This window comes from Grus americana, chromosome Z (genome assembly GCF_028858705.1).
Source record: "Grus americana isolate bGruAme1 chromosome Z, bGruAme1.mat, whole genome shotgun sequence".
Taxonomy (NCBI): domain Eukaryota; kingdom Metazoa; phylum Chordata; class Aves; order Gruiformes; family Gruidae; genus Grus; species Grus americana.
Genome location: NC_072891.1, coordinates 3337051 through 3362442, shown reverse-complemented (window position 1 = coordinate 3362442; position 25392 = coordinate 3337051). Strand labels below are relative to the sequence as shown.

At 42.0% G+C, this 25392-nt stretch overlaps 1 protein-coding gene and 1 long non-coding RNA gene across 16 annotated transcripts in view; one reads left to right on the top strand and one right to left on the bottom strand.

Annotated features, from left to right (window-relative positions):
* Positions 1-25392, bottom strand: part of DYM (dymeclin) — a 220222-nt gene that overhangs the window by 23231 nt on the left and 171599 nt on the right. For all 14 annotated transcript variants that reach the window (XR_008574614.1, XM_054809295.1, XM_054809304.1 and 11 more), the window contains 2 exons: positions 19668-19850; positions 10031-10144 (listed from right to left, as the gene is read on the bottom strand). Coding sequence is in view for 13 of the 14 variants with exons in the window: in XM_054809295.1 (XP_054665270.1) it covers positions 10031-10144; positions 19668-19850 (297 nt within the window). In the remaining variant the exon portion in view is untranslated. The remainder of the gene's footprint in view (positions 1-10030; positions 10145-19667; positions 19851-25392) is intronic.
* Positions 22012-25392, top strand: part of LOC129199217 (uncharacterized) — a 48939-nt gene continuing 45558 nt past the window's right edge. For both annotated transcript variants that reach the window (XR_008574615.1, XR_008574616.1), the window contains exons 1-2: positions 22012-22096; positions 22371-22467. This is a non-coding gene — a long non-coding RNA (uncharacterized LOC129199217). The remainder of the gene's footprint in view (positions 22097-22370; positions 22468-25392) is intronic.

Below are 25392 nucleotides of genomic sequence, written 5' to 3'. Positions count from 1 at the left end.
GGGAAAGCTAAAGAAATATTATGCTTGTTCTCAACCAAAGTGTCTGAATTCAGTTTTATTGCATCGTCTAGTTCTATGGAAAGCCTGGGATAAATTCTTTCTTGCTCCCAAGGAAAACGCTGCTCACTCAACTCATTCTGCCCTTTCTCACATCACCACTACTCATTGCTTTGCTGGCATCTTTGCTGCATTCTGCTCAAGACTGTGACAAACACAAGCTGATCATATCAAAAAAAGACAGTTCTCTGTGTTAACTATCTACTCAGGTTTGTAAAGAAGGTACCTGGCCTTGGAGGAATACCAGAGCGTCGTGACTCCAGACACACCAAGGTCTACACTTAGACCAAACTCCAGGCGCCCCATCCCTGTTGCTCCTTCCATGACTTTACTCATTTAATGCACCTTTTAGACCCCCAATGAGAAAAGCAACAAGAACACATCAGAGAGACACAAAAAGGATCAGTTATTCTTTCAGAGCATTTTAATATTCACAGTACTTCTGCCTTTGAAAGTATCCTTGACACTTTTTGGGCTACTGCTATGCTTTTACTGAATATGGGATGAATCCATGCACAACACTGCAGAGTGAGCAAGAAACACTATAGGAGGAAAACAAGTGGTGTACTTTCTTCCCTGTTCAGGCTGTGGCATTAAAATGGAGGATAATACTGGAGGGTATGGTGTACCACAGACTGGTTGACATAAGCAAAAGAAACCACTGTAGTATTAATACTTATATACTACTACATTGAGCACTCAAAATACATTGAAGGGATTTAGATATCGCTGTCTTATTTCAATTGTAACCTGTGTAAGAGAAATTACTTGTTGAATAGTTGACACTTTACCATCCATTCCAACACGAGAGCTTGCAAAAGCTGAATGGATTTGGTGTGGGTAACCAAGACTCACCCCTAGCTCCCTCAAGCCGATCGTTCACTAGTTAACAGGGCTCTACCTCCATCTCTTCTGCTTCTCCAGCTGCTTCTCTTAACTCACTTCAACCAACTTGGTCGAAGTTCAGAAGCTCACAGACTCATTTTTGCTGCTGTGTTCACGCACAGCATAGGAAGAAATGCAAAGATCTCATGCCATGAGATCTTTACCAGACTGTTGACCACCGTGGGCATGACTGCCCTGCAGAAGTATGGACAGCTTTGGTAGCCCTTTGAACTACATCTACAGTGATGCAATGCAAAAAAACCCCACAATCCTATGTTGTCCTTTAAAGGAACACAGGAGAGCCAAAGCCAGGACACATCTTCTCAATTTTCAGAGCTACTGCTCAATCAATGTGACTCCTACAAAAGAGCAGCCAGGAGAATGAAGGACAGAGAAAAGTGAAGCATAGTCCCTCTTTCCTCTCAATTAACAGCAATCAGTATGAGCCATGTGCTCCCCACCATGGGATATGCAAAGTCCTAAGGCACCTGCCCAGTGTCCTGCTCACATCATGCCTGGTAGCATCTCATAAGCATGAAGATACAGCTCAAAAACCTTACGATTGTTGAAGCCAACAGCAAAGCTCTCCAGCGAGAGCAGGATTTTTCCCACGGATCTCTGAAGCGTTAGGATATAACAGTAAGTGTTTCAGCGACTAGGAGGAAAACGAGGTTGAAGTTCTCTGTTTATTCTTGATCTGTGAAGAGAAGCTTTATGCAGTGCCCTCTCTAAGTTGAAAGCATGGTTATTATTTTCTGTTCAAAGAGATTTTGGCTCCTTTACAGTAAGAAACTGCTATTACATGAGAAACAGTTTAAAGATCAGAGATTCAAGAGTTTGCTAATGCATATTTTCCTATGCTGATGCTGCAATGATGTTTATATGACTCTTCAATAGGGAGGTGTCAGAAAAGCATTGATATGTTTTTAACTGTGTGCCAGGCAGACAAGCAAAATAAAATAGCTGGGTTTTTTTTCCTTCTTGTTCTAGTCAACAATGCCAAAAGTTACTGTTTCATTTTCTCCACCCCCATGGAAGAATTTATAACCACTGAAGTAGACTAAAGTTAAAAAGCTGTTTTTAATTCCAAAATTGACTGACAGCTGCTATGTAAAAGCAAACCTAATTTGTTTGGGTTCTCAGGAGCATTCACATTTGAAAAATGAAGTTTCCTGGAGCCATTTGAGGGGTGCGGTGGGGTTTTTTTGTCACTTCCCCTTCCCCATAATGCTAAAAAAATAGTTTAAAAAATGGGATACTGTATAATTTTCACATTCAGAAGACAACCGGGGAGAGGTGGAGAGCACATCCCCTTTTCAAATAGTCTTGAGAATAACATATAAATATGGTATCGGTTACAGCGCTAGCTAACTCTCTTTGGGAGAGCCAAAGAGAGGTTGTGAACGCCATGGTACACACCACCGGTGTTAGACCTGGCAATATTCACACAGATAATATACTCAGCTGTTAAGTAAGACCTTATGTGTAAAAGGACTCGTCTTACACCATACCAAAGAAAAGCGAATCTTGACATGTATGACATTCAACATCCATGCAAACACTTACTGGAATGGTAACTGTATGAAAAGTTCTGGTTGTTTTTTTACTTAAAAATATTATAGCAAACTTTGAAAAATAAATAAATATGGTTTATAAGTGACTCACCAACACTACCAGACTATGCCAACATTTCAAACATCTTGAGTCCAGCAATATGAAGCTCCATGGATCGCAAGTTTCAAGTCAAACTATATTTCAAAGGACCGCAGTATAATTTATTTCACTTTCCCTAAAGCTTCTAAGTTAACCAATTTCGTCTATCTTATGTGAAGGATGCTTCTGAAAATGAAGTGTTGTTAGTATTCAATCCAACTCATCACCCATATTTGCATTATACATAGCTACAAACGAGTCTCTCTAAAGACTGCCGAAATCCACTTTTAACCATGGAACAAAAGGAGTCACCACATTTCAAAGACTTTGAATCCACTGATGCTAAAGCTAATTTACTTTGGCCCTTGGCTTCTTCAGTGTTTAAAAAAAAACTAACCAGGCATATAAACAAAAGTTTTTTGTTACCATGCTATATATTCTAAGTAGCAACTCAAGTCTACCTCCTACTAAGGATGCATTGCTGTGGATTATTGTATCAATGGTTAAAAGTGACAGTGGCATTTATTTCTGAACAACAGCCCCAAAGTTTTGGTTCCGTTCTGAGATGACGGAGTTAAGAGCCTGATTGCGGTGTTATTTTTCTGTAAGTTTTTGAAATGCCCAGTCAAGAGTTCCCATATGATGCAGTACATCAGCAAGTATCTAAGTACTATAATAGTCACAATTGTTCCATAATTTTTTTCACATACTTTATATCTGGCCTACACACAAGCTTGCACCATTTAATTAAGTAGATTTAAATGATATAAATTCCTGCTTGGACATACTTATTACAAAGTGGTGTCATTCAGTTTAGTTTCAATTCATTCTCAACAATTCAAGTAGCTGGGCTAATACTAATAGAAGAGCATCTGCATAAGGGTTTGCCCTGGCTCACACAGACAGGTTTATAATCCCACTTTAAGATTAGCCAGAGTCAGCTGAGTGCAGACATGTCTTTGACTGCCTGCTCACAGCTTCACGATGATAAGTTATTTTCTGACCCATCAAAACTTCCAGGATCATTTTTACTGGAATTTTGATTACCTAAAATCATATTTCTCAAGGGATGGGGAGTATATTCTCTACCCAAGGTCTCTGAGCATCTGACCTCTAAAACGAATTCCTTCAAAAGGAACGTGAATTATTGTTCATCACATACAAGTCAGCTCATGGAAGCAGGGAAGTTTGACATCTTAATTAAGGGTATAAATTGTCAGAAGGAAATATATAATCCATAAATATTATTATTTTTAGCACATGTTTGGTGTTTTGGAAAGACCCAAAAAGCACGTTGTTTAAAAGTTTCTCACACTTCTCTTACTAATCCGATCTTCTTCAGGTTAAGGGTTAACAGCAGTTGAGGGGCAGCAAAGGGAAGTCTGCATTACAGATGCCAGCCTCGTGTCAGACCTAAGGATGTATTAGACACCACCGGCTTCCACTATAAGAAGATCTTTGACCTTTCAGCCAGAAAAACATAAATATCAGGAAGAATTTGATGGTGTTTTTTTTTTTTTTTAAGGAAGTTTTCTGTCTCTCTTGCTTAGTGCTGTGCCCTAGAGCTCTGTAAAGGAGTTGCTGGTCTGTGTAACTCCTCTGCCCCTACCTCTTTGCAGGGTCATACAGAGTTAATTTGTGCAGTCTTCTACCAAAAACCCATGGTAGTGAGGTACTGTTACAGCAGTAAAACAAATGCCAGAAAGCTGTACATAGCTTAAAAACTACAGATCTGCCCCAAGGTTTAATTTAGATCATTAAAGACCACTGGTCTGGATTCTGAAGCCAGCATCTTGCTGTGGCCAAAGAACAACCACTGAGGACTAAGGACGTCAGGACTCTGGAAAAAAACCCGTCATCAGGAGCAACTGTAATGGAAGACAAGGCAGTGGATGGTCTCTCAGGATCAACGTCATGTTAGGTAGGATGCATATGTATAAAAAGGCTACTGACTGCCTTCGCAATCTGGTTGCCCAGAGAAGCTGTGGCTGCCCCTGGCTCCCTGGCAGTGGTCAAGGCCAGGTTGGATGGGGCTTTGGGCAACCTGGGCTAGTGGAGGGGGTCCCTGCCCATGGCAGGGGGTTGGAACTGGATGGGCTTTGAGGTGCCTTCCAACCCAAACCAGTCTGGGATTCTATGAACAGATGATGTCTCCTCCCTAGGAGGAAGACCCTCAGAAACAGGACAACCTTTCCAGAGAGAGCTCAGTAGCTAAACCAAGAGAGTCCCTCAGTTCTGCAGATTTCACATGTGTTTTCTTTTACAGCTACACCTTCGTTCCAGAGTTGAAAGTACGTGTAACTTGACATCCCCCATTGAATTTACTGCCACCGCAGTCAACAACCATCTTATTTTAATGACGTTTTTTGTAGCTGAACTTTAGGTGTTGATGCTCCCTCCCTAGGAGCCGGGTGATGTGCCAGGAACACAAAGCTGTTCTGGCCCAGCTACCATCACTCCAACGACCATTTACTCTTTTCCCCTGCACTCTGGTGCCTCGATGATTTGGGGCTTTTTTCAGTGTAACAAATGGAAGTTGAAGGAGTTGGAAGTACATCGTTTACAGAAGGGGAAACCTATGGGAAGTGCTTTTAACACCTAAAGCAAAGCTTGTTCTGTCAAGAGAATGAAGGCTTTTACCTCTGCTCCTTTTACATATTCTGTGAAATTTTAATGCCCATCAAACTAGAATGCACTTTAATAAATATTAAATTTTGTACTATACCAAAAAGGTGTGAGTTGATGGCATAATGGCATGTCTGCATAGCACATGAAGAACATATGACAGATTGCACGCTGATGACAAAATACTCATTGACACAGGGAGAAAAGGAATAGGAGATAAATAAAAGCAGCTCAGAATATGTTCATGAACATGAAATCTCTGCTTTAAGTGGCTTAGCTAATGGGAACTTTTCTTTTCTAAAGCATTAAATGTGGCCTCCCAAGTGTGATCATTCCATGAACCCAAATGTCACTAGCTGGCATTCGAAACAAGTTTTCCCACTTACTGTAAAAGAGTGGTTATCTGCTGGCTAACTCCCCTTGAAATCCTGAGATAACTCACAGACTCCAGACACAGTCCCACTTCTCTCACGCTCCTAATCCTGGAAGTACAGATAGTTCACCAAAAGGAAGAAAGGCAGCCTGAGACCTTTAAAAAAATAAAAATAAAGAACAAACGAGGCCAATTTTCACCTATCACTATGATCTCTAAATTGCCTTTAATAAGCTTCTGCAATAAAACAGGGAGCCTGGATTGTGGGCTGCTTGTCTGTGAAGGAGACAGCTCTATCTCCATGCCGTGGCTTCTGCCTCCATCCTGGGCATATTAACTGCATTTATCTCCTCCCACAGACTGAAGGAGAAATAACCAGCTCGTGATTTCAGCACCTGCCCTTTATCTCTCTGTTTATGCAGAAGTCTTCTAAAAGGCTAATTACTCAGCTTGGACTTTCCCTGCCTTCCACAGTACATGGCTAAAAGCATACACTTAAAATAATGTTAATTATATTGTTTGTCTCCAGTCAGATTGCTCCAGGACTGGAAGGAAAATATGAGTTAGATCTCCCGTTTCCCAATAATTATTTGCTAAGAAAATGCAGCGTATCTTTCCTAACACACACACACACATATATATGTGACCTACTGCTAACACACATGCTCACTTTGCATCCCATGTTACTTCCCACAGTGAAAGGGAGCAGGAATACCAGGGTGTGATACAAAACAGATAAGCACCATTATGCAGATCAAGATCGTGGCTCTAAGTGTTGTTATTTTTAGTTGACATTTGTTCATGTTTGAACTATGGTCTCAGCAACAGACTCAAGATGTGAATACGTGTAACGCCTCTTGAATGCTCACTTCCTCGACAAAGGCCAAGATAAGCAACTTGAAAACATCCACCATATTTATCTGTGCATACATTAGGTACTCATACATAAGAAAAAAACCACCACTGTCTGAGCTGCAGGCAAGTGAGGAAAAGCACTGTTTCAGTCCTCATTTTTCCAACCCGAAACCTCTGCATTTCAACCACCTCCCTCGGAGTGCTTCAGTTGAAGATGGTAATTTCTAGGAGGTAGGAGTAATATCTCTGCAGGGTCTCTTGTACTTTAGAGCGCTTCAGTATGTTATGGCAAAAGGCAAGGATGGCTTGAAAATCAATTAGCAATTAACTGCAAAGCGCCGATCTATAAATTCTCAGGATTAATCTCCACAGCTTTGCACATTGTAACTACGCGTAGGTCACGTCAACCCAGACGCAACAGACCCATAATTCCTCAACACATTGTCCGAGCTGGCGAGGCACAAGCCAAATCCTATCCAGAAGCCACTTCTCTGAACTGGCTGTGCCCAAGCCAGCCTGCGTTAGAAGACTGTCCTTTCAGCAGGCAGTATTAGTTGGTCTAGGCAGCTAGACAGCTTCCAGCTCGCAGATGTGAGCTTAGCGATGCAAACAGTCACAGAGCCTATTGTGCAGGCAAAGCGACTGTGGGTAAGACTGCTCCCACCCATCCAGACATGCCCAGAGAGTGTCATTAAAGACATGTGGATTAAAGCTTTCTCCTTTATTTAGCTGCTGAAATTCCTCAGAGTTGCCAGAGTTATTGCGTAACTGTATCTTTAGTCTGATCTTAATATGATTTTGTCGAGCTTTAGAATAGCTTCCCCTGAAAACCTCAGAGACTGAAGTGGGAAGACCTGAGGAACTGTGAGACTCCTACGAGAGGGGTACAAGGACAGAGGGCACGAAGCCTCACAAGGTCATTTCTATAGGAGGGAATTGCGTGCTGCTCGTTACTGTTATATAATGACATCACGTGCATTTACAAATTAATGCATGACATTATGGATACCAAGGTCACTGTCACCAACTTTTCTCCATGCAGGAGAAACCTGCTCTGGCCAAACTGCTGCTCAGCAAAAGGATTTTGAAAAAGAAAAAAAAAAAAAAAAAAAAAAAGACAAAACCCAGTAGGCATAGGTGGGCAGCGTAGAAGAATTATGTGCCAGACTGTCTGTGGTCACTTGGTAACTCTGCCCCCAAACTCAAGTCCTGCGGAGGAGAGGTAAGTGCTCCAAGTCACACTATGAGCATCCTTAAAATTGGAAGTACTCGACCACTTGGTAAGGACTTACAGAGCTTGGTGCTTGTCAAAAAAATTTGATATGTTGATTTAAGGGTTAATTTTGAACACTCTATATGTGAACTCAATGGAATTTCACACTAGAAACAACATTTCTTTAAATTGTGGCCCAACAGGCAAGTCAGTCTGGCACACTAAGTAACTGAAAAAACCTTCATTTTTTTGTAAGGAGCAAATTTATTTAGTGATGGCTCTATGTCAAGAAGGAATCGCTATAACCTCCTAACATAAGAGTTTTTAGTTATCTGTGTGTAAGAGTAAGTTGTCACAGAAAAAGCAGCCCATGGAATAGAAATTTAAAAAGTCCAGTGTTTCTCTGTAGTCTATTTACAGAGGCACCTGGACAGGCTGGATCGATGGGCTGAAGTAACTGTAAGAGGTTCAACAAGGCTCAGTGCTGGGTCCTGCATTTGGGTCTCCACAACCCCAGGCAACGCTCCAGGCTTGGGGCAGAGTGGCTGGAAAGCTGCCTGGTGGACAAGGACCTGGGGGTGCTGGTCAACAGCCGGCTGAACATGAGCCAGCAGCATACCCAGGTGGCCAAGGTGGCCAACAGCATCGTGGCTGGTATCAGGAATGGTGTGGCCAGCAGGACCAGGGCAGCGATCGTCCCCCTGTGCTCGGCACTGGTGAGGCCGCACCTCGAGTGCTGGGTTCAGTTTTGGGCCCCTCGCTCCAAGGCGGCCATTGAGGTGCTGGAGCGTGTCCAGAGCAGGGCAACGGAGTGGTGCAGGGTCTGGAGCACAAGTGTGATGAGGAGCGGCTGAGGGAACTGGGGGTGTTGAGCCTGGAGAAGAGGAGGCTGAGGGGAGACCTGATGGCTCTCTACAGCTGCCTGAAAGGAGGGTGTAGCCAGGTGGGGGTCGGTCTCTTCTCCCAAGGAACAAGTGATGGGACAAGAGGAAACGGCCTCAAGGTGTGCCAGGGGAGGGTTAGGTTGGGTGTGAGGAAAAACGTCTTCACCAAAAGGGTTGTCAGTCATTGGAACAGGCTGCCCAGGGAAGTGGTGGGGTCCCCATCCCTGGAGGTATTTAAAAGACGTGTAGATGTGGTGCTTAGGGACATGGTTTAGTGGTGGGCTTGGCAGTGCTGGGTTAATGGTTGGACTTGAAGATCTTAAAGGTCTTTTCCAACCAAAACTATGATTCTATTCTACGATTCTATTCGCAGCACAGTGTAGCAAGGACACAACCTGAAGGGCTGGATCTGGATCCAACAACTCTTCTGGAGTTACTTCAGCTATTCCTGTACCACAGCTCAGAACTCAGACTCTAGACCAATCTCTCCTGAAGTAATTCAGTCTGAGTGACTAAACAAGTGCCATCTCAGGGACACAGGGAACTGTAGGAAAGACATTAGCATATGCAGCCAGCTCAACAATTCCCACTGGGTGTTTTAAAATTACCAGGGTATAAATAAATTACCAGCCGTCACCAATGGCCGTGTGTACTCAGTCTGTCCTATCAGATGGTATTTTCCTGAAGTTATCACCAAAAGAAATGGGTCTCAAGAAGGCGCTCCTGCTCTCTTACCATGAAGTATGAACAAAAATGGTTATGCGGAAAGCAGACAGTATTTGAAATACACTTGGCATAATGGAGAAGCAAAATCCGTCGTGTGTTTAAAAAACACACATAACTCCCGTTTGCTTACTTACCTATTTATGTAGATTTCATTACTGCAGTATTTAAACATCACACAAGCTTTAATGGATTTTAGGTTCACAAAACCTGTCAATTTGGTAAATTCCTCACAAGATTTGAGAGATTCTCAAAAGAGAATGGAGAGGTCTGCTCAGGATTATATGATCATGTTGACCAAGCTTTCAGGTCTTGGACTGATTTTCTGCAGGTTGATTAATTATTAACTAAAGCCCCAGAAATTTCTCTTTGTAGCATTTTATATAGCCCTAGATGGAGGTGCAGAACATCAGAGAGAGTTAAAAAAAAAAAAAGAATGATCACAGTTTGGTTACAGCTTAACTAAACAATGGATGGAGAGGTGAGACTGCATCTTCGAGATATGATGAAGAAAACCTTAGCCTCAGCAAATTTTAATTCCTCCACATGCTTCAATTTAATAACTAATCAAGAAAACTCACCCAAACATTTAGCACGAATCAGGAATTTAAATTAAAACATACACATATGGCAATCCACAATGTAATCCCTTATCTGCCGCTATTGATAGAAGAAATGATATTTTGATGTTATGGATATAAAGGGTATGTATGTAATTGATTGGAACAGTACACTTTAATTGACGAGCTCTTGAGCACTTACTCTTAGCCTGTCTTTGGGCAAAGCAACAGCTCCTTGCTTGATGATTTCCAGAACCCGCTCCACTGACAGCTCAGCTCCAGCTTGCTCTAATCGGGAGCTGAAGAAGCTGATCACCTGGAAGGAAAAATCAGACCACATAAATAAATAGAAAGGCAGAGATCTTTATATCAATTTACACATGGAGCTGTCAGCTTCTTTCTCTGGTTCAATGTATCTGTAGTTCTTAAAGAATAATCACATTATTGCTTGTGTCACAGCCAGGGAGACTGTTCATGTCAAATTAGCACAGTTATCAGTATTCTCCTGCAGTCCTTTTTACCAGATAGATGATTTTACAATTTAACACACACAGCTGAATTAATAAATTTACATTTTCAACTACTGTGCACTGACATATGCTTATATTTTTACCTGCCAGTACTTCTGCACGTCAGGATTTTCAAGGCCTTCCAGTCTATTTTTTATAGTTTGGGCTAGAAATTTACTTTCATCTTCAAGCATTAAAGTAAAATCCTTATAGTTTCAATGACTCTGGAACAGAAGGCTTTAAGACTACGAAATATCTCAATACAACTACTAAGAGTCTACATGACTTCCTGGGGGTTTTGTAGCATTCAAAGCCACAGCAACTGGAGGGGGAGAGAAAAAAAAGTGCCCGCAAAGCTCCTCTTCTCCCCAAAATAACCACTGGAAGTGCCCTCTCCATCACAGATTTCAGGCCCAAGGACCTGCACATTCCTCTCTCAATGCTCACATCCTCCATGTATCTCCCTGGTGAGGCCAAGCTGCTTTTCACCATATTTCCCTCCCCACCCCCTTTCTGTGACCCAGCTGGTCCTTGTTAGCTAGAACACAGTTGGGTCAGGCTTTAACTTTTATCCCTCTCCAAGCTCAGTAGGTCATACCAGAAGCAGACATCCCACCGGCAGTTCTCCATGTGGGACATCAGAAAACCTCCATTTCTATAGCTTCTTTCATCCAAAAAGAACACCCTTTGCAAGTCCCACCCCTCATCCCAGAACTCATCAGTCACGCACAGGATCCCAAACTCAAAACAACACAAAAAAGGCTATGGGACAAAATTTCAACACCTAGTTAGAGTCCTTTGAAAGTACCACAAGATGGTCAGAGCCGCTTGGTAGAGCCCGTGCATACGTGAGCACCCGGGTACCCCTTGGCTGGAGCCACGCACAGCTTCCACTCGCTACACGTGCTGCTGGTAGGTTCCCCAACATCTTGTAGGCTTTGGACTCACTCCCCTCTGAAAAGTACTAACGTCCACTTGTATCTGAATCCCAACCTCCAGCACATCAAGTAATCTCTGTTAATTCTCCCAAGTAGAAGGGGGGAAAAGTGTATTATACCACAAAATCTCTGCTGAGCTCTCTTTGTTCTGTAGTGAGACACAGCTGGAGCCAGAAACCATTACCCTAATTATGCCTCCCAGCTCATTTGCTGTTAATAAAACAAAGACAGCTGATGGCTTGATTACTTTGAGATTCAAATTTGTTGTTCCTCTCTTGTGATCCCCGAAACCCTTGCCCTTATTTTGAGCAGGTAGATTTGCTGGATCGCAGAGCAATTTTCTCTAGAAACTGAAGCACCGAGGGAGTCAGAGAGATATGACAGATGCTGGAAGTTGCTTTTTGGGGCTGTCATGGGTTTTTGCTTGTTTTTTGGTTTGTTTGGGGTTTTTTTAAACAATAGAATTGTGGAAATCAGTCAAGAAACAATTCAGGTTTAACCTTCTGTACTGTCCTTATGATTATCTCCATACTTGGACAGAGGGGAGAATTTCACTGCCTCTGGCAGATGTTGCAGGAAGGCTTTACATTCTTACAGATAAGGACCCTCTGTAGCGCTGTGATCTCCAATCCTTGAAAAAAACAGGAGTAGGATGATGTGCTGAGTTCATAAGCAAAGGAGCTGGAGGGAGGAACCAGAAATTACAGAGGAAAATGGCAAGAAACAGCTTGCGCAAAGAGCGTGAGGACCTTGGAGTGAGGCTGACATGGGTTTGGCATAGAGTCTGGGACAAATTGCTGGTAGAGGATACACAGCTCACAGAGGAACAAGAAAGTTGCCCACAAACATCGAAAGAAAAAAAAAACAACAAACATTTTCCTGCATTTCAACACTCCCCTGTGGTCAGTAATCGCTGGCGAAACCTATCCTCGCCCAGGGCAGGCTCATGCAGAGAATTCGTCCCACTAGTGCTGCCTTGTTAGCTCAAGTTCTGCTAGACCACAACAAAAGCAAAATTTAATATTCGGCTTTTAATCAAAAGGATAAAATACTATCATAATGCATATGCATAAAAAACTGAATGAAGCTCACAGAATTCTGAATTCTGGCGTTTCCTATTTTGGAAAGTCAAAGCCTCCAATCTTAACATGTTTTTAAATGACTTTCATGTTTTTGTGGTAAAGGTACTAATCTGGTTGAGTTCTATTTCACAAAGAATAAAAGTGTGATAGGCTTCCAATATTTTCAGGCTATGTCAGCATTTCACAGAACTTTGGCTATTTTTGGTACGCAGCTGAAGACTGAAATGAAAAATATCTACTTAAATAATACTTGTCTCGACGCATTATTTGCCTTATTACTTCAGACAATATAGAATCGGAGTAATTCTCTTTCTAACCCTGATAGCACAGTATCCCAATGAGATACTCAGGCACTCAGTGAGTACCCCAATGAAATAAGAAAAAAAGAGATGAGTTCTACAGAGGACATCGTAAAAGACGTATTTGCTTATTATCATTAAATCAGTAATAAACTGAAAAGCATCCAGAATTACATCCCCACTGCCCACACTCGCATCTTCTTCCACAGCAGAAGGTCTAACACTTTACCTAGTAATCTGCCCAAATATAAAAATATAAAAGCTTAACATAAAGGAAGAGTAGCTTTTTCCTTTGAAAGAGCTTTAATTATCTTCCACACATAAGTAACAGAGCTACATTTAAAATAACCATGAAAATTAACAGATTTCAACTCCTTGTCCACTTACAAAGAAAGCAAACCAGAAAAAGCGAACTGGCTGGATAATATTAAATGAGTTTCAAGTTTTAGCACATGCTTTAAAACCCAATGCCGAGCATATTATTGTCTAGAAAAAAAGCAGATCTCAGGGCAAACAAACTAGACTGAGAGATGGACATTTTTTTTTTTTCTTATGGTGCCCATTTTTTTGATATTCTGAAAATTATTTTTCTCATTAATCATTTGGGCAGCTGGTCTAAGAAAACAGAAAATACCTGCAAAGACTGCCTAACAAGAAGAGCAACAAGAGACTTCACGAGTCGCTGTGAATTACTTGTATCCAAGTCATGCTGTGTGCTGAAAGGCCCTCTCCATGCAAGGAACATAACCCGTTTTAAAAAGCTCTCTCTCCAATCCGTCTTCCATAGTAACAGAGGCACGTATTAAAAGGCACGTCTAATCCTGGATTAGACAACCTCTCATCAGGAATAACTTATCAGCATCCAGATAAAACAGCCCTGCGCGGACAGCCTAATTCTGGTTGTGCAAGCGACTGAACCGTGTGGTGCAATGGGCACGCAGCGATGTGGCTTGGCCACCGTCAGCTCAGAGACTTGCAGGCTTTGTATTCATATACCATTAATACACTTCAGATCTCTAAACAAAAAACTGTTTTCTATAGTGATTTCCAATATCTATAGAGCTTTTCCATCTAAGAGGTCAATTTTCCCTGAGAGACTTATCTTTAGTGCTTTTGTTTTCTAAACAATAAATTTACAAAATATCTCCAGAGATTACAAGTGCCACAAGAAAGCTAGAATGATTTAAAAGTGACATTTTAGTTTTTGGAGATTTTTTTTTTTAAGATTATGAGGGAATAACCACAGTGCCTACTATTTATTGTTTTCAATAGGGCTGAAAGGCTGACATAAATAAATATTTCTATTTACTATAGTGTGCACCAAGCAGCAGAGCTATCAAGGACAAGATGTTTTCTCCACTTGGATTCTTCCAGTGGATGCTGAAGTGCTGTGATGCCCCAGCCCATTCCCAGGTAGTGTTGCTGCCTAATTAACACTACAGCTCCTTGCTTTCTCCTCCAGCTAAAAATAACAGCACGATTTGCTGCTGCCTCCTCTGCCCACAACTGTCAAGGTTAACTCCGCAAAAGAGAAAAAAAATAACTTGGCACCAATTGAAAAATTTCTGATTTCATTATTTTTTCTGATTTCTTTCATTTGGAACGTGATTAAAAAAGAAAGATGCAGGTTTTGACATTAGCATTTCCAGCTGCATTCACCACCGGTAGAGTAAGATGTTGTATTGACGGCACACTGCAAGGAGAAGACAAAGAGAAAACGAGCCTCTTGTCGTAAAGTACCACAGGATTAGCACTTCAGCTAAGTAGCTTTGTTAGGAAAACATAAATCACAGCTATGTTCAGTATCTGACAGTCATACCCTCTGTCCTGTAGCAAAAATGAGGCAAAGCCAACTCTCGCTGATTTAAGAAGAGACAAAACAGCTTCAGGTGATTCAGTAGCGGGAGAAACAGAATAGGTTTATCGGCAAACTTCAAGTACTGAAGTTTTTCAGATTCACCTTGAAACTAGGAGCATGTTCAAAGACACATGAACTTTTCAAGGTAGTCTGTTCTTCTCATCTCCGCACTCCTAGCAAAGACAGTGGGTAGGAGTGGGGAGAAAAAACAAGAAAAAAAGAAAGAAAATCACTTGAAGTATTTACCCAGGCTCTAGTAATCAGCAGGATCAAGGTTTTTCTATGGGCATTTTAAGGAAAACCATGAAAGGTTAGTACTCATGTCCACTGCAAGTCCTGCATGTCTTGAAACAGGACTTGCTGTGACAGAGCCGAGCCAAGCCAACTCAACTGATTTTAAAATCTAGCAGGGAAATGTCTTTGGGGAATTAAATTCCTAGTAGGAAATTGCATCAATCGAATCCTTTGCATTACTAAACCATTGCTCCTGACCTCCTGATTTCTATCATACTATTTTGCAAATAAAATTGTAGCAGCTCCTAGTTAAGCCTGTTCAACCACATGATATCTATCACTAGCTCACAGGAAATATGAAAGTAATGAAAGCCAATGAATTCTCACGATGACCATGAACCAAACTCATCTTTAAAAATTACTAGCAAAGCGTCTCCACCAAATTCCTGACACGTCTGAGGTTGCTGACCAAATTATAGACCACCTCAGAAGCGGAGGCATATAGATAGTTCACAGCTGAAACACTTCTGCAGGAGACCAGAACAGGAACCATAGCATTCCTCTTTGTTCACCATCCAGACGAAGAATATCCCATTTAGCTAAACAAGATGCACAATATCCTATTAAGATGACTTTCTAAAATGAAAAGTAAATTAATAGGAAACAGAAGGTATTTTGATTTCAGTTTCTTCTGTACAGCATTAACTGTTCCCATATGTTCCCAATCAGCTGGCAATGGTGATTTTTAGCTTATTTATAAAAACCTAGAGGCAAATAAGTAGTTTTCAGTAAAAAAAGTGTTCTATACACTGATGACCCTTAAGCATTCACCTGTTTTTGCCTCAACGATGAAGCACGCAGAGGTTATGTGTCATCTCCAGAGTAAAAGGAATGGTCCAAATCCCGAGGCAAAGTCCACAGTTACTGTGACCAAGTCTGTACCGCAGTTAACTTGGGCAATTGCTGCTCTGGTCTGAGCAGCTGGTGGAGCTGCAGAGCCATCCCCAACTTCACATGTGCCTACAGACACGTTCTGCTCTGCCTCCTGCCCCAGTATCATCCTGCCAAATGTCTGCTATCCAGAGGTCTCCAATGCTGAAGTCCCTGGAAACCTACCACGGTGCTTCGTTATTATTAACATTAGAAAATCTTTCCTTATGACTTGTGAATCCACAAGTATGTGAAAAAGGTTATTCCCTTTCCCTTCACAGCAATGTTTTATTTGAAAAATATCACATCACCGTTAGCCTTCCTTTGGCTAATCAGCACCAGTTCCATTTGTCCTTAGAGGTCCTGTTTTCTACAGCTCTTATTCCTCCCTAGGAATTCTTCCATGGTGCTGGCTGAACATGAGCCAGCAGTGTGCCCAGGTGGCCAAGAAGGCCAACAGCATCGTGGCTGGTATCAGGAATGGTGTGGTCAGCAGGACCAGGGCAGCGATCGTCCCCCTGTGCTCGGCACTGGTGAGGCCGCACCTCGAGTGCTGGGTTCAGTTTTGGGCCCCTCGCTCCAAGGCGGCCATTGAGGTGCTGGAGCGTGTCCAGAGCAGGGCAACGGAGTGGTGCAGGGTCTGGAGCACAAGTGTGATGAGGAGCGGCTGAGGGAACTGGGGGTGTTGAGCCTGGAGAAGAGGAGGCTGAGGGGAGACCTGATGGCTCTCTACAGCTGCCTGAAAGGAGGGTGTAGCCAGGTGGGGGTCGGTCTCTTCTCCCAAGGAACAAGTGATGGGACAAGAGGAAACGGCCTCAAGGTGTGCCAGGGGAGGGTTAGGTTGGGTGTGAGGAAAAACGTCTTCACCAAAAGGGTTGTCAGTCACTGGAACAGGCTGCCCAGAGAGGTGGTGGAGTCCCCATCCCTGGAGGTATTTAAAAGACGTGTAGATGTGGTGCTTAGGGACATGGTTTAGTGGTGGGCTTGGCAGTGCTGGGTTAATGGTTGGACTTGAAGATCTTAAAGGACATTTCCAACCTAAATGATTCTGTGATTCTAAACCAAGAGTAATCCAGCTAAGATGTTGCTAGAATGAGTAGGCTTAGAGGACACCTCTGGGCTATTCTCCCTTTGCATACCCCACAGGACTGCAGCAGATGCCTCCTTCTATTTGCACCATCAACTACTCATTACTGCCTTCTCAGTGCATTCTTCCAACTAATTTTGCATCCAGTTTGTAGCAATTTTACCCCTTCTGTGCTTCCTATTTGGTTTTCAAGAACATCATGTGCAACAAAGTAAGAACAATAAGTATTAAAGTCCACACCGATTTCATATGTGCTTGACAAGGCAACCTGGCAACTGTTCTGGCATCCAAAACTCATTACAGATTGCACATATTCTGTATTTTGGTCAGATTTCTTCAATATAGAACATTACTGTGCTGTCTGTTAATATTTCTGTATGAAACACAAATCTGGACTACAGTTTAGGATCAGAAAATCGTACATCCAGTGTTCAGGAGGATTTTGCTGAAGCACAGAGGGATGTCAGAGTGACCCAGAGCATAATACCTTCTACGCATGTGGAGCTATAGTGACATCTGATGATGGAAATTACACTCACGCTTCCGCTGTAGCGTGGGTGGAGATAATCCAAATGTACTTTGCTGTGTAATGACCAGAAAAAGTACCAACGGAGAGAGTCAGGATGTAGCACAGCCCCTGCAGATGTGCTTTGGGGGCTTCAGAAAGGTAACTTCCCTTCCCCACCCTTCTATTACCAAAAGCTGCAACATTTACCATTTACAGCTATGATTTACACACTACCAAATTACATTGAGCACAGCAGGCTGAAACCCAACAGAGCTCCCCAGAAACATGGGAAGTTGGTGGATCCATTGTCCTCTGAATAACCAGCCTTGGCCACACGAAAAACCTGGCCAGCTCACTATCCTGTCTCTGAGAGCAGGCTGGGGTGGATGCATAAGAAAAGAAGAGCAGGTCAAGAATAGGGAGATCCTCCCAGCTTCCAGCAACATACAGTTTAGGAATTTATTGAGTCAAATATTTTTTCCCCATGATTTTCTGACTCCTTTTTGAGCACTTCTCCATTTCAGACATTCACAATGTCCCACGCAGCCATGAGGATGGAGCTCCCACTCCCATCACTGCAGAGAAAAGTCTGAGCAATGTTTGGGAGCCAGAAACTCATTTTGGTTCTTCTCAGATACTGCCCACATGGTCCCAGACAAGCTCCCCCCATGTATATAGTAAAACTAATGTGATTTGTCACTTCTTTGAAGGATAAGAAAACCAGTTAAAACAGTTTGGTTGTAGTACACAAGACAAAGACTGGTTCTGTCCGGGAGGGTTGTGCTGCTGATACCGTGTATGAAGTGGAGGATGTGACAGGGTAGAAGAGGAGTCAGCTGAATCTAATCTTTTATTCAGATCTGCAAGCCTGACAGCTCTCACCATTTGCCAGCTGGTGACAGGTACATTTAAAAAAAAAAAATCTTTTTTTGACATACTCACTTCTTTAACAAAAGAGCTATTTAAAAATTCAACATGCTCCCTTGGAAAGCTTTAAATAGTTTCTGAATGTAACTGGCATTATGCTGTAACCTAATATTAAATAGTTTTGGGGAGGAATTGTTTAATTTGTTGAGGAAAACCTACATTTAAGTGTTACAAAGGAAAGGACTTGCTGCTATCTGTGGGACGCACCAGGCTGTCATGCAGAAGGATCTGGCCACCACCAGTTTTCCTGGATCTGGACAAGTAGCCAGAGAAGGTCCCAATCTCAGTCAGGAATGAAGAACACCGTTATCTTCACTGCACCATATCCTCTCTTTACACAACTTGAAGATATCCTGTCCTAATCATCCAGGCAGCATCATGCTGGCTGTAGTCTGCAGCGGCCAAAAGTTTGCAGAGTTTTGAGCACTGAATCCCTCTGCTCTCCAAGCTCTTGCACGACCAGAAAATAGGAAGTGACACCAGAAGACGAAGGGATAGGTACAGAGCAGGATTTCAGTCTGACATTTAAAATTACTGTCCTTTATGGATCATCAGAAATCTGTCAATCTTCTGTAATATTTTAAAATAAAAGCAGATTAAAACAGCATCTCAGCAGATTTTTATTCTCGCTGAATAAATGTGCTGTTCACCACAGCAAGAAATTTAGCACCCTGTTCAGCCTCCCCTTCTAGTATTTCGCATCCAGTGGTCACAGTGTGACTTCAAACATTGCTCAGCTCTGGAAATACCAGCTAGAACACAAAGAAATATTTCTTGAGCTTAAAATCTGTTATTTTCTAGCAGAAATCATTACTCAGGTTCTCAATATGAACATTAAAGGCACTATCAGATGCAGTAGTAATTAATTAGCAACTGACTGTTTTCCAAAGTCATACTCCATGGAGAGCCACACTGACAACAGCTTCTGATCCACTGCTATTTCCTTCTGTTTTCTTGTAAAATGTCTACTTACCCAAAGGGATTGCTGTGGAGAGACATTTTTCAGGTGAAAGCAACACACAGATACAGCCCAGGGAATAAGGCAGCTGAATGCCTGCTCTTAGCTATTTAAAATAAAGTCCCTGTAATCATTAATAGGCTGGCGATGGGAGCAAGAGAAAAGAAAAAGACTGGTTGATGATGAAAATCTGCTTTTTCTTCCCCGAAAGACAGGTTTCTAATAAGGGGAAGTTATGAGAAGCTGACACTGTCTTTAGGGGAGTGAAAGACAGGTCACAGCTTGGGAATTCCTTACCAGATGTACCCCAAATCTCCCTTCTCTGCCAAGTTAAAAGATGTTGCCCAGAATAAGTCACAGTGGAGGCCCAGAAAACAGAGGAGAGAAACTCAACATTTTAATACTTTCTAAAATAAATGGATAGAGATGATGAATATTTTCCACCTCTGAAAAGGATAAAGAGATCAAATAACAATGTGTAAACATCCTTGAAGTAACGCATCACTCACCAGATCTATATTTTGCATTATGTCCTGGAAGGAAGGGTGAGTTCGAAACTGCTCAAACAGATCCCGCTTGTAAAGGAGCGCATACACCAAGTTTGGGTTGTGATGAAGAGAATTTGTCAGGCAGGAGTTGATGATCTCCAGCATCATTCGGATCACTTCCTCGATCACATTCAGGTCTTGCGCCTTTAAGATAGGAATGAAAGGTTAGTGTGCCCTCTTCCATTGTAAAATATATTAGGTAATAAAGACAGTGCACAGGTAATTATTACTAATGGAGCTATTAGCTGGTTCCAGTCTCAATGGTGAGCAAATCTGGCATGCTTGTATCTGGAAAGAGGTCTGTTTTCTCCTGTAATAACCAAAATTTTAACCGAAATGCATTGCACTCTAGTACTCAGCCTCATAGCTTGATTCGCTCAACAGGAGCTATTCTCTCAAGCCAAAAAGCATTAATATATTGTAATCAGCCAAATTCACTAAGGGTTAAGTGAACTTAGTGTTTTCAAACCTTCCTATGCTAAGTAAAAGCACTTCAGCATAATTAATGTAATTAAATATATTTTTTGTTGAGCCCCTGCTTGGGGAGGAGGGATAGGGAGGAGAAGGGAGAAAAAAAAAATCAGAAAAATAGCTGCTGAAAGAGAAAAGCAAAGGCAAGAGAAGGAAAAGTGACTGGGATCAAAACCTATTGCACCTTGAACATCTGCTACCATTCTCCAGACTTTGTGCTTGGCCTTTTTTTTGGTATTGAAGAATACTTGCAATAAATGAAAAAAAGAATTCTCCTTTTGTAGTGCACTGAGCCTTAATGCTTAAGATAAAGCTGTAGAGCTTTTCATCTTGTCAATGCCTTTACAAACAATTCCTGAAGATTTTTGAAACTCAGACTTTCTAAGCTGAACAAGCTGCTAGCCTTCTGGATTCCTCTCCTTGGGCTGCACATCAGGATATGCCCGATACGGTTGTTCCGACTGGAGAGCTGTCTGTCCTCCCTTGGGACAGGGAAAAAAGACAAATCTAGTTTGTTCGTATTGCTGGAACTGTGAGACTTTACGGGTCTGGCAAGAACGTGAATCATGCCAAACCGCCTCGAGTTTTTCAGCTTAGTACAAACACTGAAACCACTGGCAATTACTTTTGCTGACGGCCTGTAAAGCAGTCATTTTCTGAGTTATCACAAGGCACTTAAATACCTCGTATCGAGGCTGTACTTGCAACACCATTTTGTTAGACTGTCGGTCAATCTGTACATAGTTGAGTTATATTTTCTATTATAAGGCGGCATCGTAGGAATCATCACGTTGGATCCATGCTCTTACCAAGGCAGAAAAGAATACGGGAACCTGTCATTACCCTGGTTAGACTCGTGTAAAGAGCACAATTCTTTGCTACCACTTTGCTCGGGCTCCTTTCAATGGAAAGCAAAGATATGTTTCTTCCTGCAAGCATCGATATGGCCCTGCAGAAGGCTGCATCATTCCCCTAACCGGCGGCTCCACCTCTTCCACGGTGCTGAGGACCATGCAGAAGGGAGTGCTCATCCGTCCTCATGCTGCTGCTGAAACGCAGCAGTGCTCTTAATTCGGTTACCCACACCGTTTGTCTTCTGCATGTAAAAAGAAGATTTAAGTGATGAAAGCCTTTTGAAATTCTTGTTTGAAGAACAATATTTGGTGCACAAACTCTAATTAAATTTCCTTCTTTAGCAAGGATGTCTGGCTGTGGAGGTTACAGATTTCTTTCCCTGAACATGAGGATATCCCCCTCTTTAATAGCTCTGCTATTGGTCAGCTTCAAACAATTAAAAGTTACCAGAGATTTTGCTCAGTAATTATATAATTTTAAAAAAACCAAACAACTTTAAAGAGTTTTTAGAAGCTGATGGACAGAACCAGCCATCTGTTTTTCAGCTATCACGTTCCAGGTGAAAAATGTGGGACCCAAATGAAGAAATCCAGGAACTACAGTAAAGATTTTTACCCATAACTGACTATACCAAAAAAATCATTTATAAGAAGAATGAGCTTCGTGAAAGATAGAGAGGTGGGATTGAATCCCAGCATTGCATATATGTTATCTGGATAGCAGTACGCTCCTATAATTAGCGATTAAAGCATTTGTGAAGGCTTAAAAGTTTTCAAAACAGGAAAAAACAAGCAGAAAGCCAAGGACAGCATTTGGATGAGACAATGGAGAAATGCTGTAAGAGCTGATAAAATGTTGTGTGCTTTTGTTGCTCTGTATCACCAGTATCAAGCTACGGCCCCTCTGCATCTAGACATGGCGTCACGACAGATATAAATAAGGTTACAAAAACATTTTGCAGTTGAAGGGAAGTTTATCACCCCGTGTATTAACTTTCAGACCAGCTGAACGCAGCTGAAAGGCTGAACACGTATGGCCAAGACAAGGACTACCACAGCATCCTCGTAAGACTATTTTTTTGTGACTGAATTGGCTGTTATATGAAAAGATAAGCCAGATATTGATTTTTGGGGGGACAGGTAGAAAATTTCAACCTACTGAACAGTACATTTAAATGAGTAGTTAAAAGTAATGGCATTTTCCTATTGCTTATAATTGATAAATTCAGGAATTTAGAATTATTACAGCATTCCTTAACAAAACAGGGCTCAGATGACTCTGTTGACTCTGATGAGTACTAGTCCTCTCTCTCCTTTTTTTTTTTGTTTATGCCTACAGAAATAATTACACCTATTTCATTAGAAGAAATGTGGAAGCTAAAGGCTTGGTACCAACTTTTTGAGACTGAAATCATGCCTTCAAGAAGGATGTGAAGGTAGGCACAGCGCTAACATTACTGCAGGTAATCCTAGGTAACCACCTCATGGTTCCCTCTCAGGACAGGAACTAAATGTGGTAGGGTTTTTTGTAAAGATTTTCACTTTTAAGGCAAAAAGGCAGATGCTTGGTCATGTTCAAGTTGCACAAGGAACAAACCAGGCGGCGACAGCTACAAGAGATCCAAGTACAGTACTGGGTAATTTGGATCTCTTGTTAAAAGAAAAAGGAACAAACAAATGATAATGCCAGAGAAAAGAGAATGGGAACAAGCTGTGAGGATGCAGAGGAAAACGAGCATAGGAGTGAGAACATTATCTGAAGAAAAATAATTTGAGTTTGATAAAGACTAACAAGGAGCACACAAATGTGCAAAGTAAAGGCTAACTACGGGCAGAGCTGGACGTTCTCATCTCTGAACATCCTGGAATACTGTTGCTTTCCTTACTGCAGTATAATTAATAATTAGCATGACATCCTCCTGGGCAAAAACTTCCAGAGAATTCAATACTCACTGCTGGGAAGACACTGAAGTGTAAAAATAGTTGAAAAGTATATGGCTTACAAAATATCAGAGAAGTCAAGCAGCCTAAACACCAAACCCCAGGCAGATGCTCACAGTTAGGTTCCTTTTGGGTGTATTTACCCATCAAGAGATAAAGCAGCTGAATCACTGTCAGTGGAGCATGCAAGATCTCAGTGTCACCAAAAACCTGCTTCATTTATGGTACCCATCTTTTCATTCCTCCATCTGAGTGCTCATCCTTTTAATTTAATTTTACATTAATTTTAATTTTTATAATGATAAAGAACTGGTTTAAAAGTTCTATTATGAATGAATGCAAATCTCTAGCCTATAAATGTTAATAATTTTTAGGAGAAAAAGGGAGGCCTGTCCATGTGTCATTCAGGTTAACTTTGCTTAACCACCCCTTATGGGTTGTACTGTCTAATAAAAACCAAGACAAAATTATTCTGCTTTCTGTTTTCTTTCCTCCTGTGCTAGTTTATATGGAAAATAATAGTACAATCAGAACAATCAGAATTTCAGTCACTTGTGATGTTATGAGGAGACATTTTGAGATATTTTGCTTTTTTGATCATTTACCCAGAAAGATGGTACAGATCCGCTGGACACTCAGCTGCAGCATCCTGAGCTGGGTTAACCGTTCAGTTGCCAGCCACCAGTATAACCAGCAGTGACAGTACAGCTGAATTCAAGGAAATACTGAAGTCTTGATTTCAGGGTGAGGAATGAAGTAATTACAGTTTTCTTTAGGCTAAAAATTCAGCTTTTCAATAATTAAAGGGGGCTTATAAGAAGGATGGGGACAGACTTTATAGTAGGACCTGTAACGATAGGACAAGGGGTAATGGGTTTAAACTAAAAGAGTGGAGATGGAATGTGAGGCAGAAATCCTTCCCTGTGAGGGTGGTGAGGCCCTGGCACAGGGTGCCCAGAGAAGCTGTGGCTGCCCCTGGCTCCCTGGCAGTGGTCAAGGCCAGGTTGGATGGGGCTTTGGGCAAGCTGGGCTAGTGGAGGGGGTCCCTGCCCATGGCAGGGGGTTGGAACTGGATGGGCTTTGAGGTCCCTTCCAACCCAAACCAGTCTGGGATTCTATTCTATGATTCTAAAAAGCACTAGCGCACAAATGTAACTCTCATATCATGTCCGCACAAGATTACATATTTATTTATTGCGAGCTAGAATTCACTTAAATGCAACAGGTTTGTTTTTTTCTCCTTTTTACCTGGATGTATAGTAATCTGCAATCCAAAGCAACAAGTAATTGTAAGCCTAACCAGGCCTACTTTCCAACTTTTTTAAAAATCAGAGATCTAACAGAGCAACTTTTCCTTTGTGGCAAGATCCATACGAATGCTGCTATACAGTATGCAACAATACATGTATACATCCAGGACACTACCGACTACCAAAAAAGCCCTGCTTCTCACCTTGCGTTCCCATCGCAGCAATTTTCCAGCCAACTGATACTTTTCAGCTAAATAACTACTAGTGGTTTCTGTCTGTTGAAACGACGACGAATGCTATCAAAAAGGCAGTTATACAGTTAGTGCAATGGGAGCAGGAAGAAGCTTATCTGCCTAATAAAACAGAACCCGAGCACGGACGGGTAATGCAATATGCTACAATTGCACAATGTAAATAGGATAAAAAAAACCCAAAACAAACCAGGAAAGGCACACTGTAGTGAAGTCTTAATCCAAAGAAACCTGATGAATGAAATAAAGTGGAAATGTCACCTACAACAGCAAAAGAAATCCATGGTGGAAATGCAGGCTGACAAAAAAACATGTCCAAACACAATTCTGAACTTATTGCTTATGACAGCGAATGGCTTTTAGCGAGTGGTATCCTGCTGCCAGTAACAGGATGCCTTGACATCTGAATTTTCAAAAGTCCAAGTTTCTTTATGTTGAAGCTCAGTAGCTCTAGTCCACAATTCCTGACCCTGCGGGCCCCTCTCCGGCAGAGCAGGGAGTGCATACAGTATGCAAAAGCCGTAAAGACGCTACCTAAATAAGCTTTAGCTCCTTTAGTTCCTTCCTAGCAACTCCACAATTCAAAGCAGCAAAACCACCTCTGACTTTCCACTTTCCCAGCTGGCTCTGACTGCCCCCCCGCAAGGTCATTTGCTCCCTTTGCCTCTCGTCCCAAGTCCAGTCCTCCTCTCCTGGCCAGGGAGTGTGGAGGAAGAGTCAGAGGAAGGTTCAACAAGCAGCAGGTACGGCACTTTGCGTACCAGGCAGGGCTGTGTCGCGTTTGTGTTGCTGCATCCATGTGGTGGGGACCACTCACCCTCCGATCGGACGCTCAACGCTGTCATACAGGTGACGGAATAGGTAGAGGAAAGGTGAGGGCGAAGATGGCACAGGCGACCTTAATTATGGCTTTTCTTCA